This window comes from Oncorhynchus nerka, linkage group LG3 (assembly GCF_034236695.1).
Source record: "Oncorhynchus nerka isolate Pitt River linkage group LG3, Oner_Uvic_2.0, whole genome shotgun sequence".
Classification (NCBI taxonomy): domain Eukaryota; kingdom Metazoa; phylum Chordata; class Actinopteri; order Salmoniformes; family Salmonidae; genus Oncorhynchus; species Oncorhynchus nerka.
In genome coordinates, this window is record NC_088398.1 from 85,378,946 (window position 1) to 85,401,633 (window position 22,688).

Consider the following 22,688-nt stretch of genomic DNA (forward strand, 5'->3'; position numbering starts at 1 on the left):
CACAGCCCAGAGTCCCACAGCCCAGTCCCAAAGCCCACAGCACCACAGTCCCACAGTCCAGAGTCCCACAGCCCAGAGTCCCACAGTCCAGAGTCCCACAGTCCAGTCCCAAAGCCCACAGCACCACAGTCCCACAGTCCAGAGCACCACAGTCCCACAGCACCACAGTCCCACAGCCCAGAGTCCCACAGTCCCACAGCACTACAGTCCCACAGTCCAGAGTCCCACAGCACCACGGTCCCACAGTCCAGAGTCCCACAGCCCAGAGTCCCACAGCCCATAGCACCACAGTCCCACAGCACCACAGTCCCACAGCCCAGAGCACCACAGTCCCACAGCACCACAGTCCCACAGCCCAGAGTCCCACATTCCCACAGCACTACAGTCCCACAGCCCAGAGTCCCACAGCACCACAGTCCCACAGCCCACAGCACCACAGCCCAGAGTCGAACAGCCCACAGCCCACAGTCCCACAGCACCACAGTCCCACAGTCCCACAGCCCAGAGTCCCACAGCCCAGAGTCCCACAGTCCCACAGTCCAGAGTCCCACAGTCCCACAGTCCAGAGTCCCACAGCCCAGAGTCCCACAGTCCCACAGTCCAGAGTCCCACAGCCCACAGTCCCACAGCCCAGAGTCCCACAGCACAGAGTCCCACAGCCCCAAAGCCCACAGTCCCAGAGCACCACAGTCCCACAGCCCAGCGTCCCACAGTCCCACAGTCCCACAGCCCACAGTCCAGAGTCCCACAGCCCCACAGCACCACAGCCCAGAGTCCCAAAGCCCACAGCACCACAGTCCCACAGCCCGCAGTCCCAAAGCCCACAGTCCCACAGCGCTACAGTCCCACAGTCTCACAGCACCACAGTCCCACAGCCCAGAGTCCCACAGTCCCAAAGCCCACAGCACCACAGTCCCACAGTCCAGAGTCCCACAGCCCAGAGTCCCACAGTCCAGAGTCCCACAGCCCAGAGTCCCACAGCCCAGTCCCAAAGCCCACAGCACCACAGTCCCACAGTCCAGAGTCCCACAGCCCAGAGTCCCACAGTCCAGAGTCCCACAGTCCAGAGTCCCACAGCCCAGAGTCCCACAGCCCAGAGTCCCACAGTCCAGAGTCCCACAGCCCAGAGTCCCACAGTCCAGAGTCCCACAGCCCAGAGTCCCACAGTCCAGAGTCCCACAGTCCAGAGTCCCACAGCCCAGAGTCCCACAGCCCACAGTCCCACAGCCCAGAGTCCCACAGCCCAGAGTCCCACAGTCCCACAGCCCAGAGTCCCACAGCCCAGAGTCCCACAGCCCACAGTCCCACAGTCCCACAGTCCCACAGCCCAGAGTCCCACAGCACCACAGTCCCACCACAGCCCAGAGTCCCACAGCCCACAGCCCAGAGTCCCACAGCACCACAGCCCACAGTCCCACAGCCCAAGGTCCCACAACCCTGAGTCCCACAGCCCATAGCAACACAACCCAAGGTTCCACAGTGCCACAACCCTGAGTCCCACAGCCCAGAGTCCCACAGTCCCACAGCCCACAGCCCACAGCCCAGAGTCCCACAGCCCAGAGTCCCACAGCCCACAGTCCCACAGCACCACAGTCCCACAGCACCACAGTCCCACAGCCCACAGCACCACAGTCCCACAGCACCATAGTACCACAGACCACAGCACCACAGTCCCACAGCACCACAGCACCACAGTACCACAGCCCACAGCACCACAGCAAAACAGTCCCACAGCACCACAGTCCCACAGCACCACAGTCCCACAGCCCACAGCACTACAGTCCCACAGCACCACAGTCCCACAGCCCAGAGTCCCACAGCCAACAGCACCACAGTCCACAGTCCCACAGCCCCACAGCCCACAGCACCACAGCCCAGAGTCTCAAAGCCCACAGCACCACAGTCCCACAGTCCAGAGTCCCACAGCCCAGAGTCCCACAGTCCAGAGTCCCACAGTCCAGAGTCCCACAGCCCAGAGTCCCACAGTCCAGAGTCCCACAGCCCCGAGTCCCACAGCCCCGAGTCCCACAGCCCCACAGCCCACAGCACCACAGCCCAGAGTCCCACAGCACCACAGTCCCACAGTCCAGAGTCCCACAGCCCAGAGTCCCACAGCCCACAGCACCACAGTCCCACAGCACCACAGTCCCACAGCACCACAGTCCCACAGCCCAGAGTCCCACAGTCCCACAGCACTACAGTCCCACAGCCCAGAGTCCCACAGCACCACAGTCCCACAGCCCACCACACCACAGCCCAGAGTCGCACAGCCCACAGCACCACAGCCCACAGTCCCACAGCCCAGAGGCCCACAGTCCCACAGTCCCACAGCACCACAGTCCCACAGCCCACAGCACCACAGTCCCACAGCCCAGAGGCCCACAGTCCCACAGTCCCATAGCACCACAGTCCCACAGCACCACAGTCCCACAGCCCACAGCACCACAGTCCCACAGCACCAAAGTACCACAGCCCACAGCACCACAGTCCCACAGCCCACAGTCCCACAGCAAAACAGTCCCACAGCACCACAGTCCCACAGCACCACAGTCCCACAGCACCACAGTCCCACAGCCCACAGCACTACAGTCCCACAGCACCACAGTCCCACAGCCCAGCGTCCCACAGCCAACAGCACCACAGTCCACAGTCACACAACCCCACAGCCCACAGCACCACAGCCCAGAGTCCCAAAGCCCACAGCACCACAGTCCCACAGCCCGCAGTCCCAAAGCCCACAGTCCCACAGCGCTACAGTCCCACAGTCTCACAGCACCACAGTCCCACAGCCCAGAGTCCCACAGTCCCACAGCCCACAGCACCACAGTCCCACAGTCCAGAGTCCCACAGCTGCACAGCACCACAGCCCAGAGTCCCAAAGCCCACAGCACCACAGTCCCACAGTCCAGAGTCCCACAGCCCAGAGTCCCACAGTCCAGAGTCCCACAGCCCAGAGTCCCACAGCCCAGTCCCAAAGCCCACAGCACCACAGTCCCACAGTCCAGAGTCCCACAGCCCAGAGTCCCACAGTCCAGAGTCCCACAGTCCAGAGTCCCACAGCCCAGAGTCCCACAGCCCAGAGTCCCACAGTCCAGAGTCCCACAGCCCAGAGTCCCACAGTCCAGAGTCCCACAGCCCAGAGTCCCACAGTCCAGAGTCCCACAGTCCAGAGTCCCACAGCCCAGAGTCCCACAGCCCACAGTCCCACAGCCCAGAGTCCCACAGCCCAGAGTCCCACAGTCCCACAGCCCAGAGTCCCACAGCCCAGAGTCCCACAGCCCACAGTCCCACAGTCCCACAGTCCCACAGCCCAGAGTCCCACAGCACCACAGTACCACAGCCCAGAGTCCCACAGCCCACAGCCCAGAGTCCCACAGCACCACAGCCCACAGTCCCACAGCCCAAGGTCCCACAACCCTGAGTCCCACAGCCCATAGCAACACAACCCAAGGTTCCACAGTGCCACAACCCTGAGTCCCACAGCCCAGAGTCCCACAGTCCCACAGCCCACAGCCCACAGCCCAGAGTCCCACAGCCCAGAGTCCCACAGCCCACAGTCCCACAGCACCACAGTCCCACAGCACCACAGTCCCACAGCCCACAGCACCACAGTCCCACAGCACCATAGTACCACAGACCACAGCACCACAGTCCCACAGCACCACAGCACCACAGTACCACAGCCCACAGCACCACAGCAAAACAGTCCCACAGCACCACAGTCCCACAGCACCACAGTCCCACAGCACCACAGTCCCACAGCACCACAGTCCCACAGCCCACAGCACTACAGTCCCACAGCACCACAGTCCCACAGCCCAGAGTCCCACAGCCAACAGCACCACAGTCCACAGTCCCACAGCCCCACAGCCCACAGCACCACAGCCCAGAGTCTCAAAGCCCACAGCACCACAGTCCCACAGTCCAGAGTCCCACAGCCCAGAGTCCCACAGTCCAGAGTCCCACAGTCCAGAGTCCCACAGCCCAGAGTCCCACAGTCCAGAGTCCCACAGCCCCGAGTCCCACAGCCCCGAGTCCCACAGCCCCACAGCCCACAGCACCACAGCCCAGAGTCCCACAGCACCACAGTCCCACAGTCCAGAGTCCCACAGCCCAGAGTCCCACAGCCCACAGCACCACAGTCCCACAGCACCACAGTCCCACAGCACCACAGTCCCACAGCCCAGAGTCCCACAGTCCCACAGCACTACAGTCCCACAGCCCAGAGTCCCACAGCACCACAGTCCCACAGCCCACCACACCACAGCCCAGAGTCGCACAGCCCACAGCACCACAGCCCACAGTCCCACAGCCCAGAGGCCCACAGTCCCACAGTCCCACAGCACCACAGTCCCACAGCCCACAGCACCACAGTCCCACAGCCCAGAGGCCCACAGTCCCACAGTCCCATAGCACCACAGTCCCACAGCACCACAGTCCCACAGCCCACAGCACCACAGTCCCACAGCACCAAAGTACCACAGCCCACAGCACCACAGTCCCACAGCCCACAGTCCCACAGCAAAACAGTCCCACAGCACCACAGTCCCACAGCACCACAGTCCCACAGCACCACAGTCCCACAGCCCACAGCACTACAGTCCCACAGCACCACAGTCCCACAGCCCAGCGTCCCACAGCCAACAGCACCACAGTCCACAGTCACACAACCCCACAGCCCACAGCACCACAGCCCAGAGTCTCAAAGCCCACAGCACCACAGTCCCACAGTCCAGAGTCCCACAGCCCAGAGTCCCACAGTCCAGAGTCCCACAGCACCACAGCCCAGAGTCCCACAGCACCACAGTCCCACAGTCCAGAGTCCCACAGCCCAGAGTTCCACAGCCCATAGCACCACAGTCCCACAGCACCACAGTCCCACAGCCCAGAGCACCACAGTCCCACAGCACCACAGTCCCACAGCCCAGAGTCCCACAGTCCCACAGCACTACAGTCCTACAGCCCAGAGTCCCACAGTCCCACATCCCAGAGTCCCACAGTCCCACAGTCCCACAGCCCAGAGTCCCACAGCACTACAGTCCCACAGCCCAGAGTCCCACAGCACCACAGTCCCACAGCCCACAGCACCACAGCCCACAGTCCCACAGCCCAAGGTCCCACAACCCTGAGTCCCACAGCCCATAGCAACACAACCCAAGGTTCCACAGTCCCACAACCCTGAGTCCCACAGCCCACGGCACCACTGTCCACAGTCCCACAGTCCCATAGCCCCACAGCCCCACAGCCCACAGTCCACAGTCCCACAACCCCAAGCCAACAGTCCCACAGTCCAAGGCCCCACAGCCCACAGTCCCACAGTCCCACAACCCCAAGCCAACAGTCCCACAGTCCAAGGCCCCATAGCCAACAGTCCCACAATCCCACAGCCCACAGTCCCACATTCCACAGTCTCATAGCCCACAGTCCCAAAATACACAGTCCCACATTCCAAAGTCCACAGTCCCACAGCACACAGTCCCACAGCACACAGTCCCATAGCCCACAGTTCACAGCCCACAACTCACAGTCCCACAGTTCACAGCCCACAGTCCCACAGCTCACAGTCCCAGAGTTTACAGACTAACTGGGGAGAGTTTTCCCACAGAGAGGCCCTCCACAAGCCTCAGGGAGGGAGAGGGAGAGGGAACGGGAGCAGGAGCGGGAGAGGGAGACGGAGCAGGAGAGGGAGAGGGAGAGGGAGCAGGAGACAGAGATGGAGCGGGAGAGGGAGAGGGAGAGGGAGAGGGAGCAGGAGACAGAGATGGAGCGGGAGAGGGAGAGGGAGAGGGAGAGGGAGCGGGAGGAGGAGAGAGAGATGGAGCGGGAGAGGGAGACGGAGCAGGAGAGGGAGAGGGAGAGGGAGCAGGAGACAGAGATGGAGCGGGAGAGGGAGAGGGAGAGGGAGCAGGAGACAGAGATGGAGCGGGAGAGGGGAGGGAGAGGGAGAGGGAGAGGGAGCGGGAGGAGGAGACAGAGATGGAGCGGGAGAGGGAGAGGGAGAAGGAGAAGGAGACAGAGATGGAGCGGGAGAGGGAGACGGAGTGGGAGACGGAGCAGGAGAGGGAGAGGGAGAAGGAGACAGAGATGGAGCGGGAGAGGGAGAGGGAGAAGGAGACGGAGACAGAGATGGAGCGGGAGAGGGAGACGGAGAGGGGGGAGAGGGAGACGGAGTGGGAGACGGAGCAGGAGAGGGAGAGGGAGAAGGAGACAGAGATGGAGCGGGAGAGGGAGACGGAGAGGGAGCAGGAGAGGGAGAGGGAGACGGAGTGGGAGACGGAGCAGGAGAGGGAGAGGGAGAAGGAGACAGAGATGGAGCGGGAGAGGGAGACAGAGATGGAGCGGGAGAGGGAGACGGAGAGGGAGCAGGAGACAGAGATGGAGCGGGAGCAGGAGACAGAGATGGAGCGGGAGAGGGAGACGGAGCAGGAGAGGGAGAGGGAGCAGGAGACAGAGAAGGAGCGGGAGAGGGAGACGGAGCAGGAGAGGGAGAGGGAGCAGGAGACAGAGATGGAGCGGGAGAAGGAGACAGAGATGGAGCGGGAGAGGGAGACGGAGCAGGAGAGGGAGAGGGAGCAGGAGACAGAGATGGAGCGGGAGAAGGAGACAGAGATGGAGCGGGAGAGGGAGACGGAGAGGGGGAGAGGGAGACGGAGAGGGGGAGAGGGAGACAGAGAGGGGGAGAGGGAGACAGAGAGGGGGAGAGGGAGACAGAGAGGGGAGAGGGAGACGGAGACAGAGATGGAGCGGGAGAGGGAGACGGAGCGGGAGAGGGAGACGGAGCGGGAGAGGGAGACGGAGTCGGAGACGGAGCAGGAGAGGGAGAGGGAGAAGGAGACAGAGCTGGAGGGGGAGAGGGAGCGGGAGAGGGAGAAGGAGACAGAGCTGGAGCAGGAGAGGGAGCGGAGAGGGAGACGGAGACAGAGATGGAGCAGGAGAGGGAGACGGAGACAGAGATGGAGCGGGAGAGGAGACGGAGAGGGGGAGAGGGAGACGGAGAGGGGGGAGAGGGAGACAGAGAGGGGGAGAGGGAGACAGAGAGGGGGAGAGGGAGACAGAGAGGGGGAGAGGGAGACGGAGCCGGAGAGGGAGGGAAAGAAGGAGACAGAGATGGAGCGGGTTCTCTAGAGAGGGAACAGAGAGGGGGAGAGGGAGATGGAGAGGGGGAGAGGAGACAGAGAGGGGGAGAGGGAGACAGAGAGGGGGAGAGGGAGACGGAGCCCTTAGAGGGAGACGGAGAGGGGGGCCTGGTGATCAGAGGGGAGACGGAGACAGAGATGGAGCGGGGAGAGAGAGATGGAGAGGGAGACGGAGAGGGGGAGAGGGAGACGGAGAGGGGGAGAGGGAGACTGAGAGGGGGAGGGGAGACACTAAGTTGGAGACAGAGAGGGGAGAGGGAGACAGAGAGGGGGAGAGGGAGACAGAGAGGGGGAGAGGGAGAAGGAGACAGAGCTGGAGCGGGAGAGGAGCGGGAGAGGGAGACGGAGAGGGGGGAGAGGGAGACGGAGCCGGAGAGGGAGACGGAGAGGGGGGAGAGGGAGACGGAGACAGAGATGGAGCGGGAGAGGGAGAGGGGGGAGAGGGAGAGGGAGAGTGAGGGCAGGAGCAGGGGCAAACACACGGACGGGGACACAAACACAAACCTGACCATAGCCTCAGCAGTTTAAATGATAAACACGTCTCATTACCCCTAAGATACAAGAGTAACTCACCTCTTTGTGTTCTGTTAAGATCTTGAACATGTTCTCCATGTCAATAAAGGAACTCTGGATTAGTCTGTGGAGAGAATATGTTGAGTTATCCAGTAACGAAGGCATAGCGAAATGCATGTGACTGTCTCCCTTACAGTGAGATTGTAGATCTCACCTGTAATACGTACCAGACCAGGTGATCTCACCTGTAATATGTACCAGACCAGGTGATCTCACCTGTAATATGTACCAGACCAGGTGATCTCACCTGTAATCTGTACCAGACCAGGTGATCTCACCTGTAATATGTACCAGACCAGGTGATCTCACCTGTAATATGTACCAGACCAGTTGATCTCACCTGTAATCTGTACCAGACCAGGTGATCTCACCTGTAATCTGTACCAGACCAGGTGATCTCACCTGTAATATGTACCAGACCAGGTGATCTCACCTGTAATATGTACCACACCAGTTGATCTCACCTGTAATATGTACCAGACCAGGTGATCTCACCTGTAATCTGTACCAGACCAGGTGATCTCACCTGTAATATGTACCAGACCAGTTGATCTCACCTGTAATATATAACAGACCAGTTGATCTCACCTGTAATATGTACCAGACCAGTTGATCTCACCTGTAATATATAACAGACCAGTTGATCTCACCTGTAATATGTGCCAGACCAGGTGATCTCACCTGTAATATGTACCAGACCAGGTGATCTCACCTGTAATCTGTACCAGACCAGGTGATCTCACCTGTAATATGTACCAGACCAGGTGATCTCACCTGTAATATGTACCAGACCAGTTGATCTCACCTGTAATCTGTACCAGACCAGGTGATCTCACCTGTAATCTGTACCAGACCAGGTGATCTCACCTGTAATCTGTATGGTGATCTCACCTGTAATATGACCCAGGTGATCTCACCTGTAATATGTACCAGACCAGTTGATCTCACCTGTAATATGTACCAGACCAGGTGATCTCACCTGTAATCTGTACCAGACCAGGTGATCTCACCTGTAATATGTACCAGACCAGTTGATCTCACCTGTAATATATAACAGACCAGTTGATCTCACCTGTAATATGTACCAGACCAGTTGATCTCACCTGTAATATATAACAGACCAGTTGATATCACCTGTAATATGTGCCAGACCAGGTGATCTCACCTGTAATATATAACAGACCAGGTGATCTCACCTGTAATATGTACCAGACCAGGTGATCTCACCTGTAATATGTACCAGACCAGGTGATCTCACCTGTAATATATAACAGACCAGTTGATCTCACCTGTAATATGTACCAGACCAGGTGATCTCACCTGTAATATGTGCCAAACCAGTTGAGAGGAGTGTACAGCTGGATGATGTAGGTGCCAAACAGGACATAGTCACCAACCTAAGGAGAAGTGGGCAGACCAATAACACACAACCACATTCAATTCACTATCATCCCTGCTGACTAACACCCTGACTAACACCCTGACCAACACCCTGCTGACTAACACCCTGCTGACTAACACCCTGACTAACACCCTGACAAACACCCTACTAACTAACACCCTGCTAACTAACACCCTGACCAACACCCTGCTGACTAACACTCTGCTGACTAACACCCTGCTGACTAACACCCTGCTAACTAACACCCTGCTGACTAACACCCTGCTGACTCACACCCTGCTGACTAACACCCTGACTAACACCCTGCTGACTAACACCCTGCTGACTAACTCCCTGACTAACACCCTGACAAACACCCTACTAACTAACACCCTGCTAACTAACACCCTGACCAACACCCTGGTGACTAACACCCTGCTAACTAACACCCTGCTAACTAACACCCTGCTGACTAACACCCTGCTGACTAACACCCTGCTGACTAACACTCTGCTGACTCACAACCTGCTGACTAACACCCTGCTGACTCACACCCTGCTGACTAACACCCTGACTAACACCCTGACAAACACCCTACTGACTAACACCCTGCTAACTAACACCCTGACCAACACCCTGGTGACTAACACCCTGCTAACTAACACCCTGCTAACTAACACCCTGCTGACTAACACCCTGCTGACTAACACCCTGCTGACTAACACCCTGCTAACTAACACCCTGACCAACACCCTGCTGACTAACACCCTGCTGACTAACACCCTGCTGACTAACACCCTGCTGACTAACACCCTGCTAACTAACACCCTGCTAACTAACACCCTGCTGACTAACACCCTGCTGACTAACACCCTGCTGACTAACACCCTAACCAACACCCTGCTGACTAACACCCTGCTGACTAACACCCTACTGACGAACACCCTGCTGACTAACACCCTACTGACGAACACCCTGCTGACTAACACCCTGCTGACTAACACCCTGACCAACACCCTGCTGACTAACACCCTGCTGACTAACACCCTGCTGACTAACACCCTACTGACGAACACCCTGCTGACTAACACCCTGCTGACTAACACCCTGCTAACTAACACCCTGACCAACACCCTGCTGACTAACACCCTGCTGACTAACACCCTGCTGACTAACACCCTGCTGACTAACACCCTGCTAACTAACACCCTACTGACCAACACCCTGCTGACCAACACCCTGCTGACTAACACCCTACTGACGAACACCCTGCTGACTAACAACCTGCTGACTAACACCCTGCTGACTAACACCCTGCTGACTAACACCCTACTGACTAACACCCTACTGACTAACACCCTGCTGACTAACACACATCTGACTAACACCCTGCTGACTAACACCCTGCTGACTAACACCCTGCTGACTAACACCCTGCTAACTAACACCCTACTGACTAACACCCTGCTGACTAACACCCTGACCAACACCCTGCTGACTAACACCCTGCTGACTAACACCCTACTGACGAACACCCTGCTGACTAACACCCTGCTGACTAACACCCTGCTGACTAACACCCTACTGACTAACACCCTGCTGACTAACACCCTGCTGACTAACACCCTACTGACTAACACCCTGCTGACTAACACCCTGCTGACTAACACCCTGCTGACTAACACCCTACTGACGAACACCCTGCTGACTAACACCCTGACTAACATCAAGAGAGATCACGTGTAAATAGAGAAGGAATCAGAGGATGCCAATATGGTCTGTACCTGGAACTGGCCTTCTGTGACCATGTAAGCACAGAGCAGAGAACCTGCTAATAGCCCTGAGCCAATGATCAGGTTCTGGGTCTGGTTCAGTAGGGCCAACGAGGCGTTGGTCTTCCACTCTGACTGCTGCAGACAGGACAGGGGAACACCAATCACCAGCTAGCTACCTCAACATCAACCAATCAGGACAGGGGAACACAATCACCAGCTAGCTACCTCAACTTTAACCAATCAGAACAGGGGAGCACAATCCTCAGCTAGCTACCTCAACACTCAACCAATCAGGAAAGGGGAGTCCAATCATCAGCTAGCTTCCTCAAAATCAACCAATCAGGACAAGAGAGCACAATCCTCAGCTAGCTACCTCAACAGCAACCAATCAGGACAGGAGAGCACAATCCTCAGCTAGCTACCTTAACATCAACCAATCAGGACAGGAGAGCACAATCCTCAGCTAGCTACCTCAACATCAACCAATCAGGAGAGCACAATATCTAAATCTCAGACTGTATAGATGTCAATACCCCAACAACAGGACCTGGAGATTGTAAAGTCAGGGAATGTTCGATATCCTTTTACCTGGTACTTCAGAATTGCCTCCTCGAAGCAGGTCACTTCATACCCCTCAGCATTGTAATATTTCACCTGCAACAAAAGGTTTGCCGGAAAGCAGGGTTTATCTGGGTAGTAAGCTGTTGAGGAGGTTGGGATGTGAAAAGGGGTCTGGGTAAAGTTTAGGTTTGGGGTTAGCAGGGGGTATTGGATATGGCTCACTCAGTACCGTCTCAAAGTTGAGCAGCGAGTCCACAGCCTTAGACTTGGCGTTGTTGTCCTGAGTGTTCATGTCTCGTCTGTACTTGGTCCTCCACTCAGTGATCAGGATGGTGAAAGCTGGGGAATAAAATGTGCTTTCAGAGGACAACCTGGGCTCCAAACAAGGGACCCCCTGAACACCTCGACCACTGTCACCCACAATGCATCGTTATCTGTCACGCTACTAACGCTGCTATCGGCTACAAGAAGTCATCAAACTGAGTCTGTCCTCTGTCAGTATCACTGTGTCATAGAATAGGACCCGTCACTGATATGGACCAAAACTTCATACTCAAGAAACACTGTCAATACCACTGATTTCTGCATCCAGGGTGAAAGGTTTTTTGGGGTCAGTGGCATTGACAGTGTTTCTTGAGTATGAAGTTTTGGTGCATATCAGAAACTCTAGTTATACGGGCTGGAGACGTTGAGGGTGACAGAAACTCTAGTTCTACGGGCTGGAGACGTTGAGGGTGACAGAAACTCTAGTTCCAGGGGCTGGAGACATCGAGGGTGACAGAAACTCTAGTTCTACGGTCTGGAGACTTCGAGGGTGACAGAAACTCTGGTTCTACGGGCTGGAGACATCGAGGGTGACAGAAACTCTAGTTCTACGGGCTGGAGACATCGAGGGTGACAGAAACTCTAGTTCTACGGGCTGGAGATGCCCAGGGTGACAGAAACTCTAGTTCTACGGGCTGGAGACATCGAGGGTGACAGAAACTCTAGTTCTACGGGCTGGAGATGCCCAGGGTGACAGAAACTCTAGTTCTACGGCCTGGAGACATCGAGGGTGACAGAAACTCTAGTTCTACGGCTGGATACGTCGAGGGTGACAGACACTCTAGTTCTACGGGCTGGAGATGTCCAGGGTGACAGAAACTCTAGTTCTACGGGCTGCATGCGTCGAGGGTGACAGAAACTCTAATTATACGGGCGGAGACATCCAGGGTGACAGAAACTCTAGTTCTACGGGCTGGAGATGTCCAGGGTGACAGATATTCTAGTTCTACCGGCTGGAGATGTCCAGGGTGACAGAAACTCTAGTTCTACGGGCTGGATATGTCGAGGGTGACAGAAACTCTAGTTCTACGGGCTGGATACGTCGAGGGTGACAGAAACTCTAGTTCTACGGGCGCAGATGTCCAGGGTGACAGAAACTCTAGTTCTACGGGCTGGAGACGTCGAGGGTGACAGAAACTCTAGTTCTATGGGCTGGAGACGTCGAGGGTGACAGAAACTCTAGTTCTACGGACTGGAGACGTCCAGGGTGACAGAAACTCTAGTTATATGGGCTGGAGACGTCGAGGGTGACAGAAACTCTAGTTCTACAGGTGGAGACGTCGAGGGTGACAGAAACTCTAGTTCTATGGGCTGGAGACTTCGAGGGTGACAGAAACTCTAGTTCTACGGGCTGGAGACGTCCAGGGTGACAGAAACTCTAGTTATACGGGCTGGAGATGTCCAGGGTGACAGAAACTCTAGTTCTACGGACTGGAGATGTCCAGGGTGACGGAAACTCTAGTTCTACGGGCTGGATACGTCGAGGGTGACAGAAACTATAGTTCCAAGGGCTGGAGATGTCCAGGGTGACAGAAACTCTAGTTCTACGGGCCGAGACATCGAGGGTGACAGAAACTCTAGTTCTACGGGTTGGAGACTTCGAGGGTGACAGAAACTCTAGTTCTACGGGCGCAGATGTCCAGGATGACAGAAACTCTAGTTCTACGGGCTGGAGACGTCGAGGGTGACAGAAAATCTAGTTCTACGGGTTCAATATGTCGAGGGTGACAGAAACTCTAGTTCTATGGGCTGGAGACGTCGAGGGTGACAGAAACTCTAGTTCTATGGGCTGGAGACTTCGAGGGTGACAGAAACTCTAGTTCTACGGGCTGGAGACTTCGAGGGTGACAGAAACTCTAGTTCTACGGGCTGGAGACGTCCAGGGTGACAGAAACTCTAGTTATACGGGCTGGAGATGTCCAGGGTGACAGAAACTCTAGTTCTACGGACTGGAGATGTCCAGGGTGACGGAAACTCTAGTTCTACGGGCTGGATACGTCGAGGGTGACAGAAACTATAGTTCCAAGGGCTGGAGATGTCCAGGGTGACAGAAACTCTAGTTCTACGGTGCCGAGACATCGAGGGTGACAGAAACTCTAGTTCTACGGGCTGGAGACTTCGAGGGTGACAGAAACTCTAGTTCTACGGGCTGGATACGTCGAGGGTGACAGAAACTATAGTTCCAAGGGCTGGAGATGTCCAGGGTGACAGAAACTCTAGTTCTACGGGCCGAGACATCGAGGGTGACAGAAACTCTAGTTCTACGGGCTGGAGACTTCGAGGGTGACAGAAACTCTAGTTCTACGGGTGCAGATGTCCAGGGTGACAGAAACTCTAGTTCTACGGGCTGGAGACGTCGAGGGTGACAGAAACTCTAGTTCTACGGGTTCAATATGTCGAGGGTGACAGAAACTCTAGTTCTATGGGCTGGAGACGTCGAGGGTGACAGAAACTCTAGTTCTACGGACTGGAGACGTCCAGGGTGACAGAAACTCTAGTTCTATGGGCTGGAGACGTCGAGGGTGACAGAAACTCTAGTTCTACAGGCGGAGACGTCGAGGGCGACAGAAACTCTAGTTCTATGGGCTGGAGACTTCGAGGGTGACAGAAACTCTAGTTCTACGGGCTGGAGACTTCGAGGGTGACAGAAACTCTAGTTCTACGGGCTGGAGATGTCCAGGGTGACAGAAACTCTAGTTATACGGGCTGGAGATGTCCAGGGTGACAGAAACTCTAGTTCTACGGACTGGAGATGTCCAGGGTGATGGAAACTCTAGTTCTACGGGCTGGATACGTCGAGGGTGACAGAAACTCTAGTTCTACGGACTGAAGACGTCATGACGGCCACTACTTGTGCACACACAACTAACTAGCTAGTGATTCCACACAACTAACTAGTTAGTGATTCCACACAACTAACTAGCTAGCGATTCCACACAACTAACTAGCTAGCAATTCCACACAACTAACTAGCTAGTGATTCCACACAACTAACTAGTTAGCGATTCCACACAACTAACTAGCTAGCGATTCCACACAAATAACTAGCCTAGCTAGCGATTCCACATCAGCTAAACCTGAATCAGTCAACTCACTGAGGTAGATCAGCAAGCAGATGAAGACGATGAGGCCGAACAAGGCACTGAAGTAGGATACAAAGTAGAGGATGGCGATGAGTATATCAGCGATGGTGGGCAGGATACTGAAGATGATGTAGCTGAGGAGAGAGAGAGGGGAGAGAGGGTGGCAGGATACTGAAGATGATGTAGCTGAGGAGAGAGAGAGGGAGAGAGGGTGGCAGGATACTGAAGATGATGTAGTTGAGGAGAGAGAGAGGGGAGAGAGGGTGGCAGGATACTGAAGATGATGTAGCTGAGGAGAGAGAGAGGGGAGAGAGGCTGGCAGGATACTGAAGATGATGTAGCTGAGGAGAGAGAGAGGGGAGAGAGGGTGGCAGGATACTGAAGATGATGTAGCTGAGGAGAGAGAGAGGGGAGAGAGGGTGGCAGGATACTGAAGATGATGTAGCTGAGGGGAGAGAGAGGGTGGCAGGATACTGAAGATGATGTAGCTGAGGAGAGAGAGGGGAGAGAGGCTGGCAGGATACTGAAGAGGATGGATTGAGCTGATATGGGTGAGTGTGTGTGTGGAGGGGGTGTACCTGAGCAGGTTGTTGATAGAAGATGTTCCTCGGTCTACACTACTCAGAACGTCCCCAGTGTGTCTCCCCAGGTGCCAGCGCAACGACAGGGAGTGGAGGTGACCAAACAGACGGACCTGAACCACCCTACTGGTGTACTGCTGGACCCGCGTCCACAGGAAGGACCTCAGGTTACTGATAAACCCTGATGTACCTGGGGAGGGAGGGAGGGAGGGAGGGAGGGAGGGAGGGAGGGAGGGAGGGAGGGAGAGTCAAATCCAGCCAGTGAGAGACTCAGAGGAAGCCATTAATAGGTAACAGAAGCCATTAATAGGCCATTAATAGGTAACAGTGGTCATTAATAGGTAACAGTAGCCATTAGTTGGTAACAGTAGCCATTAGTAGGTAACAGTAGTCATTAATAGGTAACAGTAGCCATTAATAGGTAACAGTAGCCATTAGTAGGTAACAGTAGCCATTAGTTGGTAACAGTAGCCATTAGTTGGTAACAGTAGCCAATAATAGATAACAGTAGCCATTAATAGGTAACAGTAGCCATTAATAGGTAACAGTAGCCATTAATAGGTAACAGTAGCCATTAATAGGTAACAGTGGCCATTAATAGGTAACAGTAGCCATTAATAGGTAACAGTAGCCATTAGTAGGTTACAGTAGCCATTAATAGGAAACATTAGCCATTAATAGGTAACAGTAGCCATTAATAGGTAACAGTAGCCATTAGTAGGTAACAGTAGCCATTAATAGGCCATTAATAGGTAACAGTAGCCATTAATAGGTAACAGTAGCCATTAGTAGGTAACAGTAGCCATTAATAGGTAACAGTAGCCATTAGTAGGTAACAGTAGCATTTAGTAGGCCATTAGTAGGTAACAGTAGCCATTAGTAGGTAACAGTAGCCATTAATAGGTAACAGTAGCCATTAGTAGGTAACAGTAGCCATTAGTAGGTAACAGTAGCCATTAGTAGGTAACAGTAGCCATTAGTAGGTAACAGTAGCCATTAATAGGTAACAGTAGCCATTAATAGGTAACAGTAGCCATTAATAGGTAACAGTAGCCATTAATAGGTAACAGTAGCCATTAATAGGTAACAGTAGCCATTAGTAGGTAAAAGTAGCCATTAGTAGGTAACAGTAGCCATTAATAGGCCATTAATAGGTAACAGTAGCCATTAATAGGTAACAGTAGCCATTAATAGGTAACAGTAGCCATTAATAGGTAACAGAAGCCATTAATAGGTAACAGTAGCCATTAATAGGTAACAGTAGCCATTACTAGGTAACAGTAGCCATTAGTAGGTAACAGTAGCCATTAGTAGGTAACAGTAGCCATTAATAGGTAACAGTAGCCATTAATAGGTAACAGTAGCCATTAATAGGTAACAGTAGCCATTAGTAGGTAACAGTAGCCATTAGTAGGTAACAGTAGCCATTAGTTGGTAACAGTAGCCATTAGTAGGTAACAGTAGCCATTAGTAGGTAACAGTAGCCATTAGTTGGTAACACTAGCCATTAATAGGTAACAGTAGCCATTAATAGGTAACAGTAGCCATTAGTAGGTAACAGTAGCCATTAGTTGGTAACAGTAGCCATTAGTAGGTAACAGTAGCCATTAGTAGGTCACAGTAGCCATTAGTAGGTAACAGTAGCCATTAATAGGTAACAGTAGCCATTAGTAGGTAACAGTAGCCATTAGTAGGTAACAGTAGCCATTAGTAGGTAACAGTAGCCATTAGTAGGTAACAGTAGCCATTAGTAGGTAACAGTAGCCATTAATAGGTAACAGTAGCCATTAGTAGGTAACAGTAGCCATTAGTAGGTAACAGTAGCCATTAATAGGTAACAGTAGCCATTAATAGGTAACAGTAGCCATTAATAGGTAACAGTAGCCATTAATAGGTAACAGTAGCCATTAGTAGGTAAAAGTAGCCATTAGTAGGTAACAGTAGCCATTAATAGGCCATTAATAGGTAACAATAGCCATTAATAGGTAACAGTAGCCATTAATAGGTAACAGTAGCCATTAATAGGTAACAGCCATTAATAGGTAAAGCCATTAATAGGTAACAGTAGCCATTAATAGGTAACAGTAGCCATTACTAGGTAACAGTAGCCATTAGTAGGTAACAGTAGCCATTAGTAGGTAACAGTAGCCATTAATAGGTAACAGTAGCCATTAATAGGTAACAGTAGCCATTAATAGGTAACAGTAGCCATTAATAGGTAACAGTAGCCATTAGTAGGTAACAGTAGCCATTAGTAGGTAACAGTAGCCATTAGTAGGTAACAGTAGCCATTAGTAGGTAACAGTAGCCATTAATAGGTAACAGTAGCCATTAATAGGTAACAGTAGCCATTAGTTAGTAACAGTAGCCATTAGTAGGTAACAGTAGCCATTAGTAGGTAACAGTAGCCATTAGTTGGTAACAGTAGCCATTAGTAGGTAACAGTAGCCATTAGTAGGTAACAGTAGCCATTAGTTGGTAAAAGTAGCCATTAATAGGTAACAGTAGCCATTAGTAGGTAACTGTAGCCATTAGTTGGTAAAAGTAGCCATTAATAGGTAACAGTAACCATTAATAGGTAACAGTAGCCATTAGTAGGTAACAGTAGCCATTAGTAGGTCACAGTAGCTATTAGTAGGTAACAGTAGCCATTAGTAGGCAACAGTAGCCATTAGTAGGTAACAGTAGCCATTAGTAGGTAACAGTAGCCATTAGTAGGCAACAGTAGCCATTAATAGGCAACAGTAGCCATTAGTAGGTAACAGTAGCCATTAGTAGGTAACAGTAGCCATTAGTAGGTAACAGTAGCCATTAGTAGGTAACAGTAGCCATTAGTAGGTAACAGTATCCATTAGTAGGTAACAGTAGCCATTAATAGGTAACAGTAGCCATTAATAGGTAACAGTAGCCATTAGTAGGTAACAGTAGCCATTAGTAGGTAACAGTATCCATTAGTAGGTAACAGTAGCCATTAATAGGTAACAGTAGCCATTAATAGGTAACAGTAGCCATTAGTAGGTAACAGTAGCCATTAGTAGGTAACAGTAGCCATTAATAGGTAACAGTAGCCATTAGTTGGTATTCCTCACCTGCCCCTCCACCCTGGAGGAATTTGAGCAGGACATAAATACACACGGTGGTGGCCAGGGTCCTCCAGCTGCTGCCATCAGACAGATTATTCACTAGGCAGACACAGAGGACAGACACACAGAGAGATTATTCATTAGGCAGACACAGAGGACAGACACACACAGACAGATTATTCATTAGGCAGACACAGAGGACAGACACACAGAGAGATTATTCACTAGGCAGACACAGAGGACAGACACACAGAGAGATTATTCATTAGGCAGACACAGAGGACAGACACACACAGACAGATTATTCATTAGGCAGACACAGAGGACAGACACACAGAGAGATTATTCACTAGGCAGACACAGAGGACAGACACACAGACAGATTATTCAGTAGACAGACACAGAGGACAAACACACAGGGACAGATTATTCACGAGGCAGACACAGAGGACAGACACACAGAGAGATTATTCATTAGGCAGACACAGAGGACAGACACACACAGACAGATTATTCATTAGGCAGACACAGAGGACAGACACACAGAGAGATTATTCACTAGGCAGACACAGAGGACAGACACACAGACAGATTATTCAGTAGACAGACACAGAGGACAGACACACAGGGACAGATTATTCACTAGGAAGACACAGAGGACAGACACACAGAGACAGATTATTCATTAGACAGACACAGAGGACAGACACACAGGGACAGATTATTCATTAGACAGACACAGAGGACAGATTATTCATTAGGCAGACACAGAGGACAGACACACAGGGACAGATTATTCAGTAGACAGACACAGAGGACAGACACACAGAGACAGATTATTCATTAGACAGACAGAGGACAGACACACAGGGACAGATTATTCAGTAGACAGACACAGAGGACACACACACAGAGACATATGATTCATTAGACAGACAGAGGACAGACACACAGGGACAGATTATTCAGTAGACAGACACAGAGGACACACACACAGAGACATATTATTCATTAGACAGACAGAGGACAGACACACAGGGACAGATTATTCAGTAGACAGACACAGAGGACAGACACACAGACAGATTATTCAGTAGACAGACACAGAGGACAGATTATTCATTAGGCAGACACAGAGGACAGACACACAGGGACAGATTATTCAGTAGACAGACACAGAGGACAGACACACAGAGACAGATTATTCATTAGACAGACAGAGGACAGACACACAGGGACAGATTATTCAGTAGACAGACACAGAGGACACACACACAGAGACATATGATTCATTAGACAGACAGAGGACAGACACACAGGGACAGATTATTCAGTAGACAGACACAGAGGACACACACACAGAGACATATTATTCATTAGACAGACAGAGGACAGACACACAGGGACAGATTATTCAGTAGACAGACACAGAGGACAGACACACAGACAGATTATTCAGTAGACAGACACAGAGGACAGATTATTCATTAGGCAGACACAGAGGACAGACACACAGGGACAGATTATTCAGTAGACAGACACAGAGGACAGACACACAGAGACAGATTATTCATTAGACAGACAGAGGACAGACACACAGGGACAGATTATTCAGTAGACAGACACAGAGGACACACACACAGAGACATATTATTCATTAGACAGACAGAGGACAGACACACAGGGACAGATTATTCAGTAGACAGACACAGAGGACAGACACACAGACAGATTATTCAGTAGACAGACACAGAGGACAGACACACAGGGACAGATTATTCAGTAGACAGACACAGAGAGCAGACACACAGACAGATTATTCAGTAGACAGACACAGAGGACAGACACACAGACAGATTATTCAGTAGACAGACACAGAGGACAGATTATTCATTAGGCAGACACAGAGGACAGACACACAGGGACAGATTATTCAGTAGACAGACACAGAGGACAGACACACAGAGACAGATTATTCATTAGACAGACAGAGGACAGACACACAGGGACAGATTATTCAGTAGACAGACACAGAGGACACACACACAGAGACATATGATTCATTAGACAGACAGAGGACAGACACACAGGGACAGATTATTCAGTAGACAGACACAGAGGACACACACACAGAGACATATTATTCATTAGACAGACAGAGGACAGACACACAGGGACAGATTATTCAGTAGACAGACACAGAGGACAGACACACAGACAGATTATTCAGTAGACAGACACAGAGGACAGATTATTCATTAGGCAGACACAGAGGACAGACACACAGGGACAGATTATTCAGTAGACAGACACAGAGGACAGACACACAGAGACAGATTATTCATTAGACAGACAGAGGACAGACACACAGGGACAGATTATTCAGTAGACAGACACAGAGGACACACACACAGAGACATATTATTCATTAGACAGACAGAGGACAGACACACAGGGACAGATTATTCAGTAGACAGACACAGAGGACAGACACACAGACAGATTATTCAGTAGACAGACACAGAGGACAGACACACAGGGACAGATTATTCAGTAGACAGACACAGAGAGCAGACACACAGACAGATTATTCAGTAGACAGACACAGAGGACAGACACACAGGGACAGATTATTCACTAGGCAGACACAGAGGACAGACACACAGAGAGATTATTCATTAGACAGACAGAGGACAGACACACAGGGACAGATTATTCAGTAGGCAGACACAGAGGACAGACACACAGAGACAGATTATTCATTAGGCAGACACAGAGGACAGACACACAGAGACAGATTATTCATTAGACAGACACAGAGGACAGACACACAGGGACAGATTATTCAGTAGACAGACACAGAGAGCAGACACACAGACAGATTATTCATTAGGCAGACACAGAGAGCAGACACACAGAGACCCATTATTCACTAGACAGACACAGAGAGCAGACACACAGACAGATTATTCACTAGGCAGACACAGAGAGCAGACACACAGAGACCCATTATTCACTAGGCAGACACAGAGAGCAGACACACAGACAGATTATTCACTAGACAGACACAGAGGACAGACACAGAGAGCAGACACACAGAGACCCATTATTCACTAGACAGACACAGAGAGCAGATACACAGAGACCCATTATTCACTAGGCAGACACAGAGAGCAGACACACAGGGACAGATTATTCACTAGGCTGACACAGAGGACAGACACACAGAGACCCATTATTCACTAGGCAGACACAGAGGACAGACACACAGAGACCCATTATTCACTAGACAGACACAGAGAGCAGACACACAGACAGATTATTCACTAGGCAGACAGCACGGGAAGATATTGTCGCTGTTTGATAAAAACCTCTTATCTCCAAAACAGAAACTTTTCAAGAAATGGGAAAACATTTCCATATTTTCCCGTTATTTATTTTTATTTTACCTTTATTTAACCAGGTAGGCTAGTTGAGAACAAGTTCTCATTTGCAACTGCGACCTGGCCAAGATAAAGCATAGCAGTGTGAACAGACAACACAGAGTTACACATGGAATAAACAATTAACAAGTCAATAACACAGTAGAAAAAAAGAGAGTCTATATACATTGTGTGCAAAAGGCATGAGGAGGTAGGCAAATAATTACAATTTTGCAGATTAACACTGGAGTGATAAATGATCAGATGGTCCTGTACAGGTAGAGATATTGGTGTGCAAAAGAGCAGAAAAGTAAATAAATAAAAACAGTATGGGGATGAGGTAGGTAAATTGCGAACGAAAGGCGGCCAAATGAGGTGTTGGCTTTGGGGATGATCAGTGAGATATACCTGCTGGAGCGCGTGCTACGGATGGGTGTTGCCATCGTGACCAGTGAACTGAGATAAGGCGGAGCTTTACCTAGCATGGACTTGTAGATGACCTGGAGCCAGTGGGTCTGGCGCCGAATATGTAGTGAGGGCCAGCCGACTAGAGCGTACAAGTCGCAGTGGTGGGTGGTATAAGGTGCTTTAGTGACAAAGCGGATGGCACTGTGATAAACTGCATCCAGTTTGCTGAGTAGAGTGTTGGAAGCAATTTTGTGGATGACATCGCCGAAGTCGAGGATCGGTAGGATAGTCAGTTTTACTAGGGTAAGTTTGGCGGCGTGAGTGAAGGAGGCTTTGTTGCGGAATGGAAAGCCGACTCTTG

General features: G+C 51.8%; 1 protein-coding gene across 1 annotated transcript in view; it reads right to left on the bottom strand.

The window, feature by feature from the left end:
• LOC135563583 (ATP-binding cassette sub-family B member 6-like) overlaps positions 1-22,688 on the bottom strand; it is a 118,566-nt gene that overhangs the window by 82,859 nt on the left and 13,019 nt on the right. The window contains exons 3-10 of the mRNA XM_065006406.1: positions 18,504-18,596; positions 15,412-15,604; positions 14,846-14,967; positions 11,656-11,765; positions 11,454-11,519; positions 10,875-11,000; positions 9,030-9,106; positions 7,710-7,773 (exon numbers count right to left, since the gene is read on the bottom strand). Of these exons, the coding sequence (XP_064862478.1) occupies positions 7,710-7,773; positions 9,030-9,106; positions 10,875-11,000; positions 11,454-11,519; positions 11,656-11,765; positions 14,846-14,967; positions 15,412-15,604; positions 18,504-18,596 (851 nt within the window). The remainder of the gene's footprint in view (positions 1-7,709; positions 7,774-9,029; positions 9,107-10,874; positions 11,001-11,453; positions 11,520-11,655; positions 11,766-14,845; positions 14,968-15,411; positions 15,605-18,503; positions 18,597-22,688) is intronic.